At 40.8% G+C, this 23732-nt stretch overlaps 1 protein-coding gene across 6 annotated transcripts in view; it reads left to right on the forward strand.

The window, feature by feature from the left end:
- Positions 1 to 7483, forward strand: part of PDE1C (phosphodiesterase 1C) — a 558870-nt gene extending 551387 nt beyond the window's left edge. For 3 of the 6 annotated variants that reach the window (XM_024249266.2, XM_024249268.3, XM_024249267.3), the window contains one exon: positions 5105 to 7483. In XM_024249266.2, coding sequence (XP_024105034.2) covers positions 5105 to 5274 — 170 coding nt within the window. In that variant the 3' untranslated portion in view covers positions 5275 to 7483. The remainder of the gene's footprint in view (positions 1 to 5104) is intronic. The other 3 variants (XM_054558855.2, XM_063725472.1, XM_054558851.2) reach the window with 2 other exon arrangements.
- Positions 7484 to 23732: the final 16249 nt, after the last annotated feature.

The raw sequence follows: 23732 nt of genomic DNA on the forward strand, positions 1-23732 counted from the left end.
AACAGAGCCATTTGCTGCAACTCTTTACTTCATGTTAGGATATTGCAATAGGTAAAGTTGGCATGGGTATTAAGGAGCTTGTAGCAATAACATAATTTATACCTGAACACTTTTTATTTCTGTGAGTGAGTTAAAAGTTTCAGAGGAGGTTATTAGAATGGAAGCCCTATGAAGGCAGGGATTTCTGTCTGTTCTGTTCACTGTTATATCAATAGCACACAATAGGTACTCTAAGAAGTGGGTGAATAAATATTTTTTGAAGGCTTTTATGAGGCATACTTGGGAGTATGGGTACCCCATGAGTATTTTAATAAGAGAAGTAGCATAATTGTTTTTTAATTTTTTTTACCATTTTTTAAATTATACTTTAAGTTCTAGGGTACATGTGCACAACGTGCAGGTTTGTTACATACGCATACATGCGCCATGCTGGTGTGCTGCACCTGTTAACTCGTCATTTACATTAGGTATATCTCCTAATGCTATCCTTCTGCCTCCCCCCACCCCATGACAGGCCCCGGTGTGTGATGTTCCCCTTCCCGTGCCCAAGTGTTCTCATTGTTCAATTCCCACCTATGACTGAGAACATGCAGTGTTTGGTTTTTTGTCCTTGCAATAGTTTGCTCAGAATGATGGTTTCCAGCTTCATCCATGTCCCTACAAAGGACATGAACTCATCCTTTTTTATGGCTGCATAGTATTCCATGGTGTATATGTGCCACATTTTCTTAATTCAGTCTATCATTGATGGACATTTGGGTTGGTTCCAAGTATTTGCTATTGTGAATAGTGCTGCAATAAAAATGCGTGTGCATGTATCTTTATAGCAGCATGATTTATAATCCTCTGGGTATATACCCGGTAATAGGATGGCTGGGTCAAGTGGTATTTCTAGTTCTAGATCCTTGAGGAATTGCCACACTGACTTCCACAATGGTCAAACTAGTTTATAGTCCCACCAACAGTGTAAAAGTGTTCCTATTTCTCCACAACCTCTCCAGCACCTGTTGTTTCCTGACTTTTTAATGATCGCCATTCTAACTGGTGTGATGGTATCTCATTGTGGTTTTGATTTGCATTTCTCTGATGGCCAGTGATGAAGTTAATCTGTATGCTGTGAAAAGTGTACTCAGCTATGGCTCATCTGAGATGTCTAGTACTAAGGTCCAAGGTGAACTTGGTTTTACTGATTTTCTCTCAGGTGTGATTTTGTAGAATAACTCTGATGATTCTATAGAAGAAATGTTTACTAGTATGTTTCCTTTTTAAAAGTTACATGACTAGAACGTGATCATCATAGAAAAATTAGAAAGTATAAACGACCAAAGAGATAAAATAGCCATGTTTATGCTACTCAGAGATAACCACTGCTATGATTTAAATGTATGTTCTTCCAGATTTTCCTATGCACATATGTTTATATTTTATAGTAATGAAGTTAGATAATATATCCTGCTTTTTCATTTAACACCATTACATGAACCTCTACCTTTGTTAGTAGTCATCTGTATCATCTTTCCATAGTATCACAGTAGCATATTCTAAGAACGGACCAGAATTTAACCAATTCCCTATGATTGTTCATTTAAGTTGTTTCTCATCTTTTGTTTGGTCACAAGCACCATGCATGTCCCTGTTATTGGAAGAGATGTGCAGAGCTGGTTTTTCACAAGGAAGCCTCAGGCATTGGACAGATGTGTCCCTGATCTTGGCCTTCCAGCAGTTCCACCATGTGTCCTGCTCCTGCACTGGCTCTTTCAGTGACAGTGGAGGAGCCTGCAGGGGAAGCCAGTGAGCGAGGGTTCAACTGGCTCTGTTTCCTTGCACTTTCATCTAGTTATTATATCTCATCTGTTTTTGATGATCATTTGACTTGTTTTCACCTTTATTCATGTTGACATTATCTCACTGACCAAACACTTTCCAGCAGAACCTAGAAGGGATGAGGTGGGGGCTGGCGCAGAGACGAGCAGGGAGAGGAAAAGTCAATGAGTACTTTACCTTCTATGTCTAGATCTGCAGATTAGACGCTGTCCTTATTATTATTAATTATTATTATTATCTGAAGTTCCTGCTTTATTTAAATTTCCCTAGTTGTTACCCAGTGGCGTTTTTCTGTCCCAGGATCCTGTCCAGGATAACCCATTACTTTTAGTCATCAACTTTCCTTAGACTTTTCTTGGATGTGACAGTTCCTCAGACTTCCCTAATTTTTGGTGACTTTGACAGCTTTGAGGAATACCTGTTGGATATTTTGTAGAATATCTCTCAATTGGAATTTATTTGATATTTTTCATTATTAGAATGGGGTTACATATTTTTGGGAGGAAGACTCCAGAAGTAAAGTTCTATTTTCATCACAAAATATTAATTTTCATCACATGCCACTGGTGTCAACCTTGATCTCCTGGAAGAAGTGTTTACTAGATTTCTCTACTATAAAGTTACTCTTTTGTCTCATATATTTATTTATTTATTTTTTATGAGAAGGAGTCTTGCTGTGTCACCAAGACTGGAGTGCAAGGCCACCATCTTGGCTCACTGCAACCTCCACCTCCCAGGTTCAAGTGATTCTCCTGCCTGAGCCTCCCAAGTAGCTGGGATTACAGGTGTTTGCACTACCACGCCCAGCTAATTTTTGTATTTTTAGTAGAGATGGGGTTTCACCATGATGGCCAGGCTGGTCTCAAACTCCTGGCCTCCAGTGATCTGCCAGCCTTGGCCTCCCAAAGTGCTGGGATTACAGGCATGAGCCACCGTGTCAAGCCTGTCTCATATTTTAGTCTGTACTTTTTGGAAGGATGTCACTTTGTCCAGTCCATACTAAGGGCTCCTTCTCCTTAAGGGAGGCATATGTATATAAATTATTCTCCCACAATTATTTATTTATTCAATCATTTATTTATATCAGTGTGGACTCATGGATATTTATTTTACACTTTGGGTTAAAATGCAATACTGCCTTGTTTATGTTGTTGCTCAATTTGATTCAATTTTGGTCATTCAGTAGATCTTTCATTCAGGGCTCCTTTGTCTATTGTTGTATTTGTTTGTGTTTGTTTTTGTTTTTTTTTGAACACTTCAAATTTTCTGGCTCTACAAGATGCTTCAGGTGCTTCTTGTATATTTTGTGTCCTAGTTCTGGAATCAGTCATTTTTGCAAGGAGCCCTGGTTTCTGGTATTAGCAAATGGTTTTAGAAACCAAGATCAGGGCAGTAGATGTGCTTATTGCTGCTGAGACTTCTAGATTTGTAGTGACTTCATTGGTCCTAGAGTCCTTCCCCTTCGGCTGATAGAGCAAGAAAATATATGTGTGAATGCCAACTCATGTACATACACATATCTATAAATATTTTTATATGTAATCACCTGTATCTCTATTAAGCTAAATATTAATTCATATTGATATATCCAAGTTCATTACCACATGGACCATTCTAACCTCCTCCAACATTTCTCACCATCCACCCTCTGTTTACATAATTGTTGAATTCCAGTATACATGTAGAGTGGTCTTAGAATTGATAACCAATAGCCCCATGGGAAACAATTTTATCAGCTAGAATAGAGTGCTTGTGTACAGCTTCTTCGGCCTTTAGTCTTGCAGATTCTGTTCATATACAAGGTTACTTCGGCGATCATCTTGTCCCCCACTCTTCAGTGAGGTTGTTTCCTACATTGGCAATGCATTTACATTGTCTTGTTACAATTTGCATTTCATTCTAGGATTCCTCCGACCTCTTAAATAGTTTTTTTTATTTGCATACATTAAGGATTATTCTATGTGCTATAAAGTTGTATGGGTCTTGACAAATGTGTAGTGTCATATATACACCACTACAGTATTGTATGCGAGAGTTTCACTGCCCTAGAAATTCCCTGTGCTTCACCTATTTAACCATCCCTCCTCTTTCCAAACCCCTGACAATCTCTGATCTTTTTATCATCTCTATAGTTATGTCCTTTGACGAATGTCATATAAGTGGAATCATATGGTATACAGCCTTTACAGACTGACTTCTTTCACTTAGCAATATGTATTTAAGATTCATTCATGTCTTTGCATAGCTTGATAGTTAATTTGCTTTTTATCACAATGAATAATATTCCATTGTATAAATGCATCACAATTTGTTTATCCACTCAACTATTGAAGGACATCTTGCTTGCTTCCAGCTTTTGGCACTTATGAATAAAGATTCTACAAAAATTCATGTGTGGGGTTTTATGTGGACATACATTTTCCATCAATTGGGTAAATACCTAGGAAGCACAATTGCTGCATTGCATGGTAAGACTATGTCTAGCTTCATAAGAAATGGTCAAACTGTCTTCCAAAGTGGCTGTACCATTTTGCATTCCAATCAGCAAGAATGGGTGTTCCCATTATTTACATCCTTGCCAGCAATTGGTATTGTCAATTTTTTTAGATTTTAGCATTGTAGAGGTGTGTAGTAGCATATAGTTGTTTTAATTAGAAATTCTCTAATGACACACGTTGTTGAGCATTTTTTCCTATGCTTATTTGACACATGTCTCTTACTTGGTGTGAAGTCTGTTCAGATATTTTGCCCATTTTAAAATTGGGTTATGTCTTTTTCTTGAACTTTAAGAATTCTTTTTATATTTTGAATACAAGATCTTTATATGTGTTTTATAAATATTTTCTTAATGATGCACTTTTAATTAGCCCTTGGGGATTGAGTACCACTTTCCAACACTAAAAGCTTACATACAGTGCTAAATGCTGTTAATGATATACCTGTGTTCACCTTGTTTGCTTTGCTGTTCCCAGAAATGACCCCAATGCTTCCTCTCACTCTCTTAACCCCATCCATTCATTGTCAAAGGACATTTATGTACTGCAGTCATCACTGTGTATCTCTAGAAATTTCTTCCCTTTATTTATTTTAACTGAATGACCAAGGTGGTAACGTGCTTATTCATCTATCTGCCATAAGGTTTCCAGGGAGAATCCAACCTGCTTCTTTCCTGGTTTTGGAGGAAACAAACAGGTCTAGAGGAAGTTGCTCACAATATTTAGGTTGTGGCATGTCGTGGGTGAGGCTAACCATTGTCTGTCTTCCTTTCCATGGCCGCCAGTCATCAAGCCTCCTTTGCGTCATTTTAAACACCCTGCTTACGCATCTAGCTCCTATGCACCTTCAGTCTCAAAGAAAACTGATGAGCATCCTGCAAGGTACAAGATGCTGGATCAGAGGATCAAAATGAAAAAGATTCAGAACATCTCACATAACTGGAACAGAAAATAGGCCGAGGGGAAGAAGAGAGGGAGTGAAGGAGGGTCTACCTATCTGCTTCTCAACACCCACTGGCCACAGCAGGACATACCTCCAAGACCCTTGGAGGCTGTTGGAGCAGGTACTATCCTGGTTGACTCCACCAAGGTGAAATGAAAGTTGTATGTGATTTTCCTCTTTGTTATTCTTGTATGGACTCATCAATTGCTGGATGTGGGATCAGCCCAGACTCCAGCAACAAACTAGCAAGAGGGGTGTTTTTATGGTATAAGTCTCCAAAAGTCTAAATTGGACCAAAATTAAAATGACACAAACTTAAAAAAAAAATAAAATTCCTCTCATTGCTACTTTTTTCATCTCTAAAAGTTACTTGTCCCCAAAAGAATATTGGTTTAATAATCATCATATTTAAGAAATGCACTGCTAAAAACATTTTCCAATTTTAAATACACCTATTTAAAATGTAAATACACTTATTTAAAATTCAAGTAAATATGTAACTATCAAAGTAAATGTATTCAAAGCAGAAGTTGTGCTTCTGAATGTAAAAATATTAAAAGGAAAAGAAGACTGATGAATTGTTGTATTCATGGACATTTCAGAATTCACGCTTATTTTAAAGCAAATCCAAGTTAAAAAACAAAAAAAGATTTTTGTGCCTCATGAAGATTGTGCCTCATGCCCAATAACCTCATGTACTTTTAAGGATTTGAAGGTTTGCAAGAGATGCATTTGGCTTCATTTTCCTCTAATCTTTTACTACTACCCATAGTAGATGATACTAAAAATCTTGCCTTAAAGACTGCAGGTTTGAGAGTCAATGCAAAAGATGTCAGTTTGATTTTGTGGTCCTAAGCCAGGAGGGTGTAAAATTCTGAGCCTAGTTTAAATTCTTTATTTCAGATTGTTCCGGACTGAAAATAAAGAATTTAAACTAGGCTAGAGATGCCTTTAAGTTACATTTCAGATCCTCTTCACAGCCAGCACACTACATATCTAAAGCCCTTGGGATCCTGATTGTTCTCACAGTTGTTGGTGGAATCCATAGCTTTATAACTTACCTCTTTTTATGATGGCATTGTTAGCCCTTCTGTGTCTCTCCCTAGAATTTTTACTTTAGGACTAAAATCACAGAAGTAGCAAGGAAAGGCTCAAGACTAGAGATAGCTTTCAATCTCTTCAGAAATAGCCCGGTGCAGTGAGAAAACTAGGTGTGTTTTCAGGCCAGTCTGATCTTCATCCTATTCTATCTATAACTAGTTGCAGGTCCTTGGTCAGATGGCATAATTTTTTGACGCCTCCATTTGCTTAACTAGAAACTAGGATTCATATACCCACTCTGTACTTTGTATTGAAGATTAGTGATAATATAGGTTTTGGTTGCTGTGGCTGAGCCTGGCCAGTAATAGGTGCATAACAGAAGTAGCTAAGAGCATTTCATAATCAGGATGAACTCTCCAGGACAGCCCTACAAAGAAGGAGCTGTTTGTTCCCAGATGGCCTCGACCTTCGAGGCTTGATTGTAAAGAGTTTAGTGTCCTCTCCTTCTCTCATTCCCTGCAGTTCATTTCCAATAAACTGCAGTTATTCAAGTTGAGCAAGTTCTGGAATTTAGTGCCTATCATGCTATTGAGCAGTTTATTTATAATGTGCTTTATGATGATAATTCAGAGAAATTTAATTGCTATACAAAAAGAAGAATCATTGTGACTTTTCATTAAGGAGGCGATTGCAATTCTTTGCTCCCTGCCTGGTGTCTGGGTTAGAAGACCCTTCTGCAGGCTGGTAGTGTCTATTTCATCTGGATTAGGTTAACTCAACAGATAATTCCTATCTGTTTATACACAGATGCTTTAGTGCTTGCTGCACAAAGTCATTTGGCTACCCAATGAGGAGGCCCATGGGAGTAGTAACCTCCTCAAATAATGCTCCACACCTATCTGTCAATACCTTCCATCCTAGGTACTGAGAATTTAATGAGGCTGTGTTTTCTTGGCTGTGCTTCTTGATGTTGGAAGCCATGTTCCTGGGGAACAAATCTGTATTCTTTTCTCCTAAGATGTGAGTTTCTTTCAACCTTTGCTAATATTTTAATGGAGCAAATGTACAGATGTTGAGATTTTGCACTGCTTATAAAATGCCTACCATGTTTTTTGCATAATGGATTGTATAGAAATGCAGATTATATTCTTACAGCAAATAAAAAGATGCTTTTAACAGACTTTCTTGTATGTGAGCCATTTTCTTCTCTGAAATTCCGGGATGTTAGATGTTAGCTAAATTTGCGGCTGTTCAGCCCTGAACATCTTGTCAAGGTGAATAGTATAACTTAACCATTTCAATTTTCTTCCTTATTGTTTAGGTGATAGTTCATTTTTTAACCTTTTTCTCCCTATACACCCAGTAAATAAATTTGTTAATATAAATAACCCATAATAGAGGTTAGTCAGCAGGTGAACACCTGTATTATCAACTCAGTTTATATCATTCCAGACCAAGCTGTCTTGCTAGTGGTTAAGAATTGGGACTTTGCCCAGCTACTCGGGAGGCTGAGGCAGGAGAATGGTGTGAACCTGGGAGGCAGAGCTTGCAGTGAGCTGAGATCACGCCACTGCATTCTAGTCTGGGCGACAGAGCGAGACTCCGTCTAAAAAACAAAACAAAACAAAACAAAACAAAACAAAAAAACACCATTGGAACTTTGGAGTTTAGAAAAACTTACAATTAAATCCTGACACTGCCTTTTGTTTGCTCTGGGAGCTTTACCAAATTGCATAATATCTCTAAACTTTAGTTTCTTTAGCTGTAAATTGAGAATAATAATAATACCTGACTCATTATAGCACAGGGCTGGCCTTACAGCAAGGGCTCTATAAATATTAGCTATTATTTCTTGGAGATAGAGTGGAGTATCGTAAAAAGAAGTTAGGCCCTGAGTTCAAGAGTAATGTCCCTTACTAATTCCATGACATCAGGTAGATAATCTCCAACTTCAGTAAAAAGGAGTTAATTTCACCATGTATTACCCATTTGGTTATTCCCACAGGCACCAGCTTCTGACATCCCCACCTCCAACAATTTCTCCACCTGTATCCCCACGCCCTTGGTCTCCTTGGGCCTTCATCTACTGTGGCCGTCTCTTGCCCTCATGACTGACTAGGACTCTCCCACAACCTCCCTGTGACTTACTTCCTGCAACCACTGCCCTTCACTCTGTTCCTATTTACCCTATCTCCTTCTCCACACACAATTGCTTTATTCTTCCAAATTTCCACTGACACAAGTCAACTGCAGAGAGCAGACTTTTCCTAAAGGTTTAGGATGATAGCACAGCAGAATCAACTATTTAAAAATTTAAAAATTAGGGCCAGATGTGGTGGCTCATGCCTGTAATCCAAGCACTTTGGGAGGCCGAGGTGGGTGGATCACGAGGTCAGGAGTTCGAGACCAGCCTGTCCAATATGGTGAAACCCTGTTTCTACTAAAAAATACAAAAAATAGCTGGGTGTGGTGGCACGTGCCTGTAGTCTCAGCTACTTGGGAGGCTGAGGCAGGAGAATCACTTGAACCTGGGAGGCAGAGGTTGCAGTGAGCCAGGATGGCGATACTGCACTCCAGCCTGTGCAACAGAGTGAGACTCTGTCTCAAAATAAAAAAAAAAAATTAGACAACAGCGACCACAAAATATCAGCTTCCCTTTGCAGAGGATTTCTCACAGGCTGTGGATTCCTGAGGCACCGATTTGTCTGCATCTTCTCGCCCTTCTTCTACCAAGACCTTTCTCCTCTCCTGTTGCATTCAAATTCCTGTGAATGTGCAGCATGGTCCACTTCTCACCCCCTACACCACACATTTTCAAGGTGTAGAAGCTCACCACATTTTTTCAGCACCACATATTTTCAAGACATGTGAGTTCACCCTGACAAACAATGGGCATTGACTCTGGGTCACACTCCTATAAGCACAAAAAACCCACAGCAGATTTGAAATGGCAGTGTTTCCCTTAAACAAAATCCAATCCTTAAGGCAAGACCAATCCATGTAAGAAAAGAACCCTATAAATATATCCTTTCCACTTCCACCATCACCTCTCCTGCCCACCCCACTTGACCCTGCCCAGGAGTTCTGCTTGTTTATTTTTTTCCCATTCGGTTATAATATCAACCTCACAAAGGTAGGGCAGTGACTTTCATTTATAGGTGCTTAGAGAATGCAAATTCTCTTATCTTCCTACCTTTTCCTTCTGCAAGCCGGTTAAGCCTTATCATGAGCACATCCACCAAGCTTTTGAAATAGAACAGACACTCCAGCATCCCTCTGCTAGAATTTCTTGTCCCTGCAGGATGGAAGGAGAAGGTAGAGGTGGTTGATAGCCACTATTTTTTAAGTCTAGGATTTTCATCCAAATCTCTGTTCCTTAGATGAAAGGCCACTTGTACATCAGCAAGCTTTCAGTTTGTTTTCCCATTGGCTGAAATTTCACATGATCAATTATATTCTCTTTGATCCATTTTCAATTTAAAAGAAATCTCTGTTGGAACAACATGCTGATTTATTGACAGTTTGTCAAATTAGTTTGGAACTAGGGACGTCCTGGGACTGAGGGTGGGAGTGGGTGAAGGCTTCATGACTTGGCCTCCAAGCGTGGCCCTGATGTAGCCTCAAGTGCCGTCAGCAAGGCCAGTTGAGGCAAGAGAAGGCCCTGCATCATAGATGGTGACAGTAGGCCTTTGCTGGTGGTTTTATTTTTGAGACTGATCTAGGAGACTTATGAGTATTCATTATACTTTTGTTACGTTCACAGAACATGAAAAGCTGCTTTTGGGGAATAACAAGTGATAATAACTGTGGAATACTCTCCTCATCTGCATATTTTAACTTCCCATGTTCATATTTTAACTGCATCTTTAACTCATAATGTTCAACTTGGGTTCTCTGTGAATGTTCAATGGCATGCTTTGTTTTGTACACCTGAATAAGAGATTCAGCTGAGCCAAGCTTATAGAACCACCTCGTCTAGATATCAGTCATTATGGAGACAATTCATGTATGGTCATTGCCCTTTTAGCAGCATCTCTTATGACTCACTAGGTAAAGAAAGATTCCAAACTTTTGTAAGACACAAAGGTAAAAGGATACTAAATAAATATAACAAGAGAGAAAAATATATGTGATTGTGAAACTGCCTTTGCGAAATTATGACAGTAAGAGAAATCTGACATAGTTGATTCCCTCTTGCTTCATCTCCAAGCTGCCCTTGGTCATTCCTGGGTGTAGGCTAAGCTAACTTCAGGAGGAATTTAGTTTATAGTTTAACTTGAAAGGGAGGATAATAATAGTCCCTCCCTAAAACTAATCCCTTCCTTGCTCAGGGACCAAAAACTGCCTTTGTAAGACTGATGAAAGACCACAAGAACAGGATTATGGGAGGAGCCTGAACTCTGCTAAAATGTAGGCACAGTTTTATAATCCTTTACTGCTCAGGAGTCATATGGCCAGAGGGTTGTAGAAGCCAAGACTGATTTTTTTTTTTTGAGATGTTTTTCAGACTGACTCCACCTGGACTTGTGACTCCTGACTCAACTGATCATGTGACCACACCCAGGGGCAGGCTCAGTGCATGAGGACCATTTTCCACACCCTTATGATCTCATCCCTAACCAATCGGCAGCTCCCATTCCCTAGCCCTTGCTCACCAACTTGCCCATAAAATCTCCTCAACTCAGAGCCCTGGAGCCTTCAGGGAGACTGATGTAAGTGATAATTCCAGTTCTCCAGTGTAGGCCAGCCTTGTGTCAGTTAAACTCTTTCTCTACTGCAATGCTGAGATCTCAGTGGACTGATTTTTTTTCTGTGCAGGAGGTAGGAAGAATCATCCGGTGATTACAATCACAGTGGGCAAAAGTTTGAAATGATAGAACACTGCTCTAGCATAGTCAGTTTCAAAATCCAGGTAATAATTTTTGAGAACCCACCAGGTTCCTGGCACTTTAATATATGCTAATATATTTTTTAACTCTTATAATGAACCTGTGTGGGAAGACTTACTGTCCTTATTGTTGATTAGCCAATGGGTTAAATTTTTCAGAAAGTTTGCAGAAGTAGTGAGGAAATGTAGAAAGGAGGTTCAATTGAGGTCCTTTGATTGCACTGCTATATATTTTTTCCATGCATCATGTTGTTCCCACAGACTTTTCTGATGTACCCCTTTGTTGAGCCTGCTCACTGGCATCACAAATTTTTCATACTCAACCATGCTCCTGTCATCCAACATAGAATTCAGGACCGGCAGCAATGGCATGATTCTTCTCAACACTCAAGGTTGTTAGTTTCCCTCTCCCTCTTAGGCCAGGATTGATTTTGTCCTCTACTGAACCCATGTCATGAAGCACTTCTAGGAGAAGACCTACCTACCTTTCTAGGAGAAGAGCTGACATAACCACCCATACATCTGGACCTCTGGCCTCCATGCACCATTGCTCATTGAATGCATCTTCCCCACCTCTCATCAGTTAATCCGAATGGTTGGCTCTTTCTCCAATTTGTGGCTTTTTTCTCTGTCCTCTCAATCAGGACATGTCGACAGCATAGTCCATGTGGGAAAAAAAAATTCCCTAATTGTTGTGTTTCCTACTTCTGTGGATATCTGACTCTACACCATTCTCATTCTTCCCTGAAGTCTCAGAGGAAGCTGTGTTCTCATGTTTAAAACTTGTTTCCCCCACTGAACCATATCCTGTTTCTACTGCTGAAATATATTTGATTTTTATAGAAAGTCAGCAATGGAATCCAACTATTTTGGATAGATATCCAAACTGCCAGAGCACATGGTATTTCCACAGGCCCATTCCCCTTGAACTTTCTGAATCTATCAATTTGTCTTTGTCACTCTCTCAGTCCTGTACCTGCACTCCCAATGACTTGCTGGACTTCTTCATCTGAGTGTCTTGGAGTGCTGTAAGTGTCACTACCATATTCTCCTGCAGCTCTTGTACTGTCTTCTCCCTGATGTCTATATTTCTGTTATTGCTACTATCATTTTCCTAGTGACTCATTCTCAAAGTCTTTATCTTTTACATTCCTCCAAATCCATCTTCACATTTGTCACTGATTCTTCTCTGGGATTCTGCTTCTACCTCTAGGTTCCTTCTTTAGGAATTATAGCCTTCCATTGCAAGAGAGATATCCCCTCTCATGTCAGACTCCCCCTGGAGCCAGAAAACCCACCTCCAGTGACCCGTGACAGAGGCTTTATCAAGAGAAACATGAAGAACAAGTTTGCCAACATGTGCATTCTCCACTGTTGGAGAAGTTTGTCCACTCCTGTCTCACCTAGAGGGCTACTCACAGAGGGCTTCTCTCAGTCACTGAGAAGACTCTACCTGTCAACGAGAAGCGAACATTTTACAGAGAGATCTGGGTACTCCTGACACCTTGCTCAAAGGTCTCTCTTTTCCCCTACTCCCCCACTATACTCAGCATAAAGAGATCGAATGAGTGCAAAGCATTTGAATTCAAATATTCTAAGCCCAAAAGACATAAATATCACCAGACAATTCTGTTCAATAAATAAATACATGGGGAATATACTAATTTTCAAAGGACAAAGTTTCTCATGAAGTGACATCTATTACTTGTTACTATTTTGCACCACCTACCTTCACATGGAGCTGCTTGTTGACTGAGCCAGGTCTATTCTCATTTTTGTTCACATGGCTTCATTTTCATTAAATTTGTTTTACTTGCTTTTTGTCTTTGGAAATCTTAGTTGTTCTCCTAGGCCCCGCATAAACCTTCACCTTCTCTGGTACTTGGTCCCTGATCTCCCCAAGTAAAAGTGGCCTTTTGCTGAGATTACTTCTCATCATGCTCATTTTACTTATTTGAGACACTTAAATCATTCTCCCACAAATTACATAGATCCTGGTGCTTTCCTACTATATTATCATTTCCTGGAGAGCAGGGACCATCCCATTTCTTTTTCATACTATATCCTCCGTAGTGATCAACATAGTGCTTTATATAAAACAGATCCTTGGAAATGTAATGAGAGGACGTGGTACCAAATGGAAATAAGATAGGGATAGAAAATGTATAAATTCAGGGAAAATATTACCACTCTTCATCTCCCACTTCCAGCAGACCATCACTAACTTTTCTCACCAGGCTTAGAAATAGTCTCAGAAACCTTCTCGACACAGAGCTCCAGGCAATTCGTTCCAATCCACTGGAGTTTTCATTCTGTTAAAATCAATTAGCATCCATAGATGAAGAGAGAGCATAGTTTTGCCTTTATCTTTGTGCTCTGTTGTGCTGATTAAACATCTCTTTATGTGACAAAATCTCACTTCATCCAGATAAATAAATTTATGTTTAAAGACTGAGATGTCATATCTTTCCAAAAAAAAGCTACTTTGCTCTTCATATATCTCTGCTATATTTTTAAGGTTCAAAATCCCCGGTGAAGAGAGGAACACAGCTCCAGCCCTTAAAGCCTTACCTTTAAAAGTAGGTAATTTGTCTGAACCTTTCTTTTCCTCAAACATCCTACCACTGAAAGTACTGCAGTTTCCCGAATTTTGGAAACAAATATCAGAGTGTGATCTCACCACTTACTAAACTAGGCTAAAATGCCTTGGGAGATGTTGTCTTAGACAGCACAGTTGTGTTTTCTATGAACAGCCTCCCATCTGAAAAGAATTTGAATGTTAATAAGCCACATACAGTGGTGTCACTGAAAGGGCATATCATGCCTTGATCATTTCTAGAAATGAGATTGAAGCCATGATGATTAAGTGGCTCAAAGGTTTCCACAGGCACACAAAAAATTATACTGGTTTATTTAATTTGATGCACTCAAGCAACAGATTGCACCTGACGCGCTCAGTCACTTCTTAGGCTGCACTGCCACCTGGTGTCCTGTAGAGGCATGAGTTTCAGGGAATCCCTCAAGGTAGTTTTTAGCTGGATGAATGTAGAGTCTTAGATTTCAAAAGCGCAAGCAGGTTGTGAAGAATACCATTTTCATTCATTACATTTCTGTATTGGTTTGTTCCTTCATCAGACACAGGGATTAACTTCTTGGAAAGTCATATTGTTTAGGTGTATGTGTGTGTGTGTGTGTGTGTGTGTGTGTTTGTCTACATAAAGAAACCTTAATCTGTGAAGAAAATAGAGCTCGGGGAAATAGTGTGAGAGGAACTGTAGGAATCATAGTAAATATAATAAAGACAGAACTCTAAATAAAAGACAATATCCATGATATTTTATATATGGAAATAATAATGACTACAGCACCATTAATTTCTACTTACTAATCTTAGTATGCGAATGCTGACCCAACTTCCATTTCTAAGGCTGTTCCCCCGCCTGTCTCTTCTAGAGAAGCTGTAAACACTAAGCACTCAACTTCCCAGTTGTCCTACATCTGGGGGCAGCCTCTTCCAGTTCTCCTTTTCCTGCCTGGAGTGCCCACTTGAGCCTGGAGATACAGCAGCCCATGAGTTCATGACAAGCATGGAAATCAAATCTGACACGCTCTATGTGGCAGAGCAGAAAGACTGAATGTGCCTGGGCCCCAATTAGATTACTGAACTGCTATACCAGCCCTGGCTGACTTTTTGGGAGTTACTACTGTGTGAGAAAAATAAACCCCTATTATTTCTTTAAGTTGCTGTTAAGTTAGTATTTCTGTTGTTACTCCAGAAGCCAGTTTCTAATTAAGTAGAAAACCCTGCTTCCCTGAAATTTGAGTGAAATGCTTACACATTGGTTTTATTTTACTTTTTTGCAGAACAGAATTGGTGTGTGTGTGTGCACACACACACACATGCACACACTGCATCCTCCAGTGAACTTCTCAATGCTGATGTGATTTTATGACTTCAGTCATTGACAGCATGGTTCTAGCGTCCTCTGAAGTAGAAACTGTCATTTTTTCTTATACTCCTATTGACTCTTCTGTCTTACTTGTGGCAGGGCTGCAGCCTCAGGCATCTGAAGGACAGTTAAGCACATTCCAAGGAGGGGGAAGAGCGGGAGCAAAGAGCACACACTTTTGATCTGAAGAAGGCCCATGTTATGGTTGCAGAGTGAACAACTGGGAGGCTGGAATAAGATGAGACTCTCAGGATAAGCAAGGGCTACATTATGTTACGGATTAGACTTGATATTAAATGTAATGAAATAGTTTTTACAAAAACTTAGCAGGATCCCAGCAGGATAAAAGTCATATTTCACAGACTGCTGTGGCTGCCAAATGGAGATGGATTGGTAGAGGGTAGGAGAAAAAATTAAGAAGTCAATAACAACAGCAACAAAAAACCATAGAGATAGGGAGGAATTGAGGCCAGACTAGGGGTGGCATTGGAAATAGAGAGGTAGTAGATTTGATATGAACTTGGGAAGTAGAATCAACAGAATTTGGATAGAGAGTTGAAGAGAGTTTGGGCACCAGTGAGGGCGAATGTAGGCACTGGTTACTGAGAGATCATTGGAGTAGGCTGGGAAAGGTGAAGAGGGACCACACTGGGGACAGAATAGAAAACAGTTTTGCACTTGCAGAGTTTATAAGACACACAGTGAGCAGTTTGATTGGCTGGCCAGGTGCTCAGAAGAAGGTTCAAAATAGAACTAGAAACTTCAAAAGGACCACACTACACAATTTCCAAATGTTCCTGGTCTACCTGTCCTCCCCTTCAACTATATTTATCATGACTTTTGGTGGCCTAGGTGGGTTCTGTGAATTAGCCTTTGAGAATGTGAAACTCAAAGATCTTAGAAGAGTATGTAACAACAGTGTGGTGTTTCAGTGAAGGAAGATTGGCAAGTGCTGCTTTAGAAAAGAATTTTAGAGATAGGGTCTCCTCGTGCTGCCCAGGGTGGCCTCGAACACCTGGGCTCAAGGGATTCTCCCACCTCAGCCTCCCAATTAGCTGGGACTTCAGGTGTGCACCACCACAGCTGGCTTGTGCTGCTTGAATTCGGTTAGAATGTAGTCCCAAGGCTCTAATTCATAAGAAACTTGTAGTTATTAAAAGAAACAGAAACTTCATAGTCTAGACAGCCATCAACAAATGGCTTTAGGAAAGTGTTGACTTCTGAGTTTATGTTACAAACTGGTTAGTGCTGGAAGAGTACAGGACTCAGGGTCTTCAAGAGCAAGTGGAAGTCCGAAGGGACGTTTGTTCTTTATTGTTTTCTTACTGGAATGTGCAGGATGCGTGTACTCATTGTCCACAAATGTGTACCAGTCTCATTCTCTTTCTTCATGCCTTTATTCCTGATCTAGAATAGCATTGATTCATTCCTTTGTTCCATAATATTGGTCAAATTTCTTTCCTGTTTTAGGTGCTAAGAATGCAGCAGTGACTAAAACACAGTCTTAGGTCTCCAGGAGCTCTCATCCAGTGGGCAGATAGCTTTAGGAGCAAATAGCTAGCAAAAAACGTGATGAGGGCTGTGCCTGAGCTGTGAAAACAGAAGAAGTTGTTAACTCTGGGGATGCTGCAGGAAGAGAATTGGGGCACATGGGACCTGGTCCCTGCAACCCTCCCCAGTATCTTCTGCAGCCACAGCCACTTTCCACCCCTTATGCCTTTCATGCCAGTCATACCAAAGCTTGTCTTCATCCCTAGGTAAGCTCATTTCTTCCTGATCCCTATGATAAGCCACATTCTGGGAGAATATGTCTGTAACTGCCTAAAAGGAAGACAAACCTTTCTCGCTACAGGCAGGTAAAATATAGGCTGGAATAAAACCCAGTCACCAGAACCTTGTTAGAAGTCTAAAGAAGATGAAAATGGGTGAAAATAACGGAAAATGCACATGAAAATTAAAGTGAAAAATAAGATACAAAGCAGTTAAAACAAAGTAGAATAAAATTTAGAGAAAAGTGAAATAATGTAACAATTTGAGAGATTATATTAGTTAAGGAAAGGAATGAGAAAATTGATAATACTGCACATAATTGAGTGGATAAATTTATTTTAGAATAGGAACAGTTAAAGATTAAAAATATGAGGTTAAAATATGGTAAAGGATTGAAGCTGGATAAGGTAAGGTATATATTATGAAACTTTAGAAAGATGTAAAATTCAGCTAAAACCAGTTAATCTAGTTACCATCACTTCATGTAGACTTTCCAAATTTCTCATAAGTAATAATACTCAGGAAAGATAAAATATAAAGAAAAATAGAAATAAAAAAAGGTGAAAAGTCACGGCACCACAAAGCTGAGACTAAAAGATCAAAACAACATTATATTATAAATATTGTTAAACAAATTAGTAAACATAAAATGTACAATATGCAATTTTATATATATATATATATATTTTGAGACAGGGTCTTGGTCTGTTGCCCAGGCTGGAGTGCAGTGGCATGATCACTGCAGCCTCAAACTCCTAGACTCAAGAGATCCTCCCACTTCAGCCTCCTGAGTAGCTGGGACTACAGGCATGTACAATCACTCCTGGCTGATTTTTCAGTTTTTTGTAGAGACAAGGTCTTGCTACATTTCCCAGGCTGGTCTCAAACTCCTGACTTAAAATGATCCTTCTTCCTCAGCCTCCTGAAGTGCTGAGATTACAGATGTGAGCCACCGTGCCTGGCCTGAAAATGCAATCCTTGATGAGATAGTGAGGCATTTTTCCTCAATTAGCACATGAATCCATTGCCACATATTATTTATTGCTAGAATGATATGATGTTTCATTTTTAGCATTGAGAAAACTAGTTCGCATAAATAAGGATATGGAAATGGATGGAGTTTTATTATAGTAATGTTCCTTAAATCTTTGAACTCTCTTTGGGTAATGTGTCAGAAATAAGCACATGGTAATCTAGCATTCTGACAGCTTAAATAGATCCTATTTCGATTTTGTTGTAAGTGAAGAATTGGAAACTACTTGAGTTGGAGAAGGATTTATAACCCAGGCATTTGAATCATGCACTTTCTCAATTTTTTAAAGTGCACTAAAAGTCTTACCTAGACTCGTCAAATGATTATAAATTATACATCTATATATGCCTGTCTGCATGTGTATACATAACATATGTATGTTAGTCATTCACTGCTTGGAAAAAAAGAAACAGTAATTATAACACACCTTTGTCAATATTATTATTTTTCTTGTGTCATGTTGGAGGGTGGCAAAGTGGGTGACTTTGTTTGCAGAATTCCCTAAATAACAGCATAAGAGCCCATTGCCATCCAAAGGAATCCCATGAGGGCATCTCAAAGAGAGCGGAAATGCCACATTCTAGCCCTTCAGAGCAAAAGGTGCAAGACACGGGGAGACAAGTGCTAGAGAGGCTTACACAGCCAGTATTTCATGGCACGCCTTCCTTTTGTAGAGTGGGACAAGGTAAGATAGGAAATGACAGCCTGCATGAACATGTAGGCCAGTTCTCAGGCAGATCGGTTTTAGGAAACAGAGACAGTAAAGTCAAAAATTAGGAAACTAAATTATTTAAAGTATTCTATATCAATGTGCCCCTCAGAAAGTTCATGATCCACATGGTGGGCAAATCCCATTTGCAGACTGCTGTTTGAGACCACCATTTTGGGTGCCTGATTGGTTCTCCTTGGGTGAGGATATTAATTCTAGGGTTTTACATTTTTGTTTAGGCGGGGGAGAGGGTGACAGTGACTGAGTGTTCACCCAACTGGTTCCCTTTCCTGCACTGAGAGTGTGCTTTTATGTGCCCATAAGGAGGACCTCCACTCGTGCCCTGGGATTCTGAGCACACCTCCATTACTGAACTTATTCTGTAGCTCCATGGCTTGCTAGCTGTGTGAGCTTGACAAATGATCCAATCCTTCAAGTAACCACTTTCTTTGGATTAAGTGCACATCCTAGCAGCTGGAATGATTACATTAGAAAATGCACTAAAGCTCATAACATAGTGCCTGACACATGGTCAGTGCTCAGTGAATGATTATTTATATTCCCATCAAGATCACGATGCTTCTAGGAGCCTTCATAAAACAAGGGCATTCCCTCTCACCCATGGCGTAGATTTCTAGGGGCCCCATGAAGGCTCTCTTGCACCCTACCCTTTCTATAAATTTTCCTTGAACTGGCTGATGCCTGAGTGAGGCTTTATTCCACTTATTTAAAGATGAGATCATCACTAAACTTTGCTCCAGAAGAGCTGGTGTGTGTGTGTGTGTGTGTGTGTGTGTGTGTGTGTGTCTAAAAGTTACTGCTGACGTCAATCACTGACGTTTTAGTGAACAGGAAATCTTCCAGAGTTCTGCAAGCACTCAATAGGTAATCAGACAGCATGAGCAGGAGGAAGTCAAGGATTTGAGGATGGAAACAGGCAGGTGGGGGCATTTATAGGGGTGTAGGATGAGGTACATGCATATGTATATGTGGGGGGCAGGGGCGTGGGGGAAGAGGAATGAAGTCAGGAGGGGAACTGGTATTCTCCAAGGAGAACAAACTTGTCCTGAGCATTTCCTGTGAGAAGGTCTCCATGGCACAGGCTTTCCTGTGCTAGTTCATCACATACTCATCATATCTGGAGGCAGCCATTACCATCCTGGTCTACCTGGGAGAACATGCAGGCTGAGAGTGCTCTGTGCCCTGCTTCAGGTGACGCAGGTGGCACCTGGGGGTGCTTCTGTTCTGACCCAGGTCTTCCTGAGTCCCAAGTCTTGCTTTTTCCTCGCCAGCTAGCCACCACTTCCAAGAAGCCCCTGAGCTTGCTGCCCTCCTGGCCCATGGCGGCCTCTTTTTGAAGTACTTGGTGCTATGGGAATTATTCCCCCTGGGATGGCCTTGCAGAAATGCCTCTCTTAACTGGATTGCTTTTCAGGCAGCACCTGTGATATGGCTTGGCAGTGTCTTCACCCAAATCTCACTGTGAATTGCAATAATCCCCACCTGTCAAGGGCAGGGCCAGGTGGCGATAACTGAATCCTGGGGGCAGTTTCCCCTATACTGTTCTTATGGTAGAGAATAAGTCTCAGGAGATCTAATGGTTTTATAAATGGTAGTTCCCCTGCACAAGCTCTCTTGCCTGCCGCCATGAAGGTGTGACTTGCTCCTCATTCACCTACTACCATGATTGTGAGGCCACCCCACCCATGCGGAACTGTGAGTCCATTAAACCTCTTTCCTTTATAATTACCCAGTCTCAGGTATATCTTTATTAGTAGTATGAGAACAGACTAATACAACCTGATTCCATTGAGATTGGGCTCATGTATCCTCTCTTTAGCCCTTCTCACCTCACCCTTGACTCTTCCTGGGTCTTGCACTGGCCTGCTAGGCTGCGTGGCTGGAGGGAGGTGTACACTGAGCATCCTCTAAAGCTGATGCCAGCACTGGGGCACTGGAAAGGACTGGGTGATAGCAGCAGAAAGGTGGGCACGGATAGGTAAAGGAACTCCAGCCCAAAGGGGAAGGAGACAAATCCCTATGAGCATCTACTAGCGTTTTTCTGGGTTTCTATGCTGTCATTTAACCTATATAACAGTACTTTGAGGCAAACAGGGCTTAAATCTCTGGTTCTTTCCTCTTCTTATTTATGATGATCAAAACCAGAGTGTTTTTGAATGGTTATTGCAGAAGAAATGGACTTTTTTTTTTTTTTGAGATGGAGTGTCGCTCTATCACCCAGGCTGGAGTGCAATGGTGTGATCTTGGCTCACTGCAACCTCCACCTCCCAATTCAAGCAATTCTCCTGCCTTGGCCTCCCGAGTAGCTGGGATTACAGGCACCCACCACCACACCCAGCTACTTTTTGTATTTTTAGTAGAGACAGGGTTTCACCATGTTTGCCAGGCTGGTCTCGAACTCCTGACCTCAGATGATCCACCCACCTCAGCCTCCCAAAGTGCTGGCATTACAGGCGTGAGCCACTGCACCCAGCCTGGACTTACTTTTCTACACTACAATATCTTGGAGTAGAAACAACGTTTTATATTTGAGAGTGAATTCAGACTTATGTTGGCATGTCAGTCTGAACTACTGAAAAGCTACATTTTTGATTCTAGATTCCAAAAGAAACAGTTTTATTGTATATGAAGCAAAGAGACCAAACTAGGTTAATGGTGGTGGTATTCATTTATCTATATATATTTTTTCTATAGCTATGGTTAGAATTAGAAGAGTTGGTGGGGCATGGTGGCTCACACCTATAATGCAAGCATTTTGGGAGGCTGAGGTGGGAGGATTGTTTGAGGCCAGGAGTTCGAGGTCAGCTTGCTCAACAAAGTGAAATACCGTCTCTACAAAAAAAAAATAATAATAATAATAAAATAAAATTAGCCCGGCGTGGTGGTGCATGCCTGTAGTCCCAGCTATTTGGGACACTGAGGCAGGAGAATCACCTGAGCACAGGAGTCAAGGCTACAGTGAGCCGTGATCACACTACTGCACTCCAGCCTGGGCGACAGAGTGAGACCCTGTTTTTTTTTTTTTTTTAAAGGGGGAAAAAAGAATTAGAAGAGTTGTTATAATGAACAACTAGTTTGTAATTAGAACATCAACTGCATTAAGTGGCTACTTTGCAGATGCCTGAAGGCAACTTGATTCGGCCTCCCCAGGTCATTTCACACTGAGCCTCCCCCCACACAAGGGATTCTCATAATTTGGAATATCACCTCTCTTTTCTTGTGCACCCATAGTATTAACTCTATAACATTTTTATCTGTGAGAAAAAAACATTTTTCCAGGCAGAAATAAACCTCAACCTTGCATGAAGGATCACAACACTTTGAACATGCAGATTCCAAATCAGTGTTTCCCAAGTATTAAAGGCCCTAGCATTAGCAAGCAACTGCAATGTGACAATTTTTCCTGCAGGTGGCGGTGGTGTGTAGGGAAAAAAGCCACACTGTTGGACCAAGGTTCTCCAGGATAGAGAAGAATGGAGGCTGGCTTGGTACATTCCACTCAAGTCAGCAAACACGTATTGAGCCCTTCTAGTCTCCAGGCACTGCCTTAGGTGTGGGGTGGATCCAGTAGGAGTGAGCCTGGGTCTCCAGTTTGGGGAACTTACAGTCTTAGGGAAGAATGTGTCCTTGTCTATTAGGCAGGATTATTCGGGCTGCCCTTGGAAAACTTAAAAATCAAGCCCACAGCCGGTTTTTCTCTGTCTACAGGCCTCATTGTAGGGACAAAGAAATCCCTAAGGCAAGCCTGCCCACATTTCCAGGGAGTACCTGTTGGTACAAGACCTGGAACGAGAGTGCGTGTTTGCATGTGCTTGGCTGTTCTCATGGGTGTTCATCTCCCCACTGACTTTACAATCAATCAGCCCTTTGTATTTGTGGGTACTACAGCCTTGGATTCACCGAACTGTGGATTGAGAATATTTGGGGAAAAAAATCCACAAATTTCCAAAAATCAAAATTTGAATTTTGCACACAGCAACGCACTGTTGAATCCACATGAATGTGTAGGCATTGTATTAGGTATTATAAGTATTCTAGAGATGATGTAACATATATGGGAGGATGTGCATAAGTTATATGCAAATACTATGCCACTTTATATAAGAGACTTGAGCATCCTTGGATTTGGGTATGGGGAGGAGGTCCTGAAACCGATCTCCCACAGATACAGAGGGATAACTGTATATACAATTTCGCCACTTCCGCAATTATAATCTATCAAAGGCACAGAAGAAGACAAACAACCTGCCCTAGAGCCACAGACCCAAAAGGAAAAAGAAACGATTGTTTTTTCACCTTCTACTCTGGAGCATTCTATTTTGTAAGCATTATTTCATTTAACATTTATAACTACCCCAAGGTGACAGAAGCAGCTGTTATTCTCACTTGACACATGAGGAAACTGAAATTCAAAGTTCACAATGTCACCCAAGATCCACAGTTACTAAGTGTCCAGGGCAGGATCTGAAGTCTGACCCCAGCAGATAGATGCCTTCTGTGTGGTTTGATGAGGGAATAGCAGGCCTGGGACGTTTGCTTATACTGCCCTCATGACAGTTAAATGGAGTGCTTTTCTTTTTTTTTGAGACAGAGTTTCGCTCTTGTTGCCCAGGCTGGAGTGTAATGGCACGATCTCAGTTCACTGCAACCTCCGCCTCCTGGGTTCAAGCGATTCTCCTGCCTCAGCCTCCCAAGTAGCTGGGATTACAGGCATGCACCACCACACCTGGCTAATTTTGTATTTTTAGTAGAGATAGGATTTCTCCATGTGGGTCAGGCTGGTCTTAAACTCCCAACCTCAGGTGATCTGCCCATCTCAGCCTCCTAAAGTGCTGGGATTACAGACGTGAGCCACTGCGCTCGGCCTATGCAATACTTTTCAAACATTAATCAAGTGCTTACAAATCACCTATGGATCTTGCAAAAATGAAATTCTGATTTGGGTGTGGCAGGAGGCTCTGCATTTGTAATGAGCTCCCAGGTGACATCAAAAGATGCTGATTGGGGGACCATACTTAGAGTAGCAAGGCTTCAATTTGCAGAGGTCCCTAAACTTTT

This window comes from Pongo abelii, chromosome 6, assembly GCF_028885655.2.
Source record: "Pongo abelii isolate AG06213 chromosome 6, NHGRI_mPonAbe1-v2.0_pri, whole genome shotgun sequence".
Lineage (NCBI taxonomy): Eukaryota > Metazoa > Chordata > Mammalia > Primates > Hominidae > Pongo > Pongo abelii.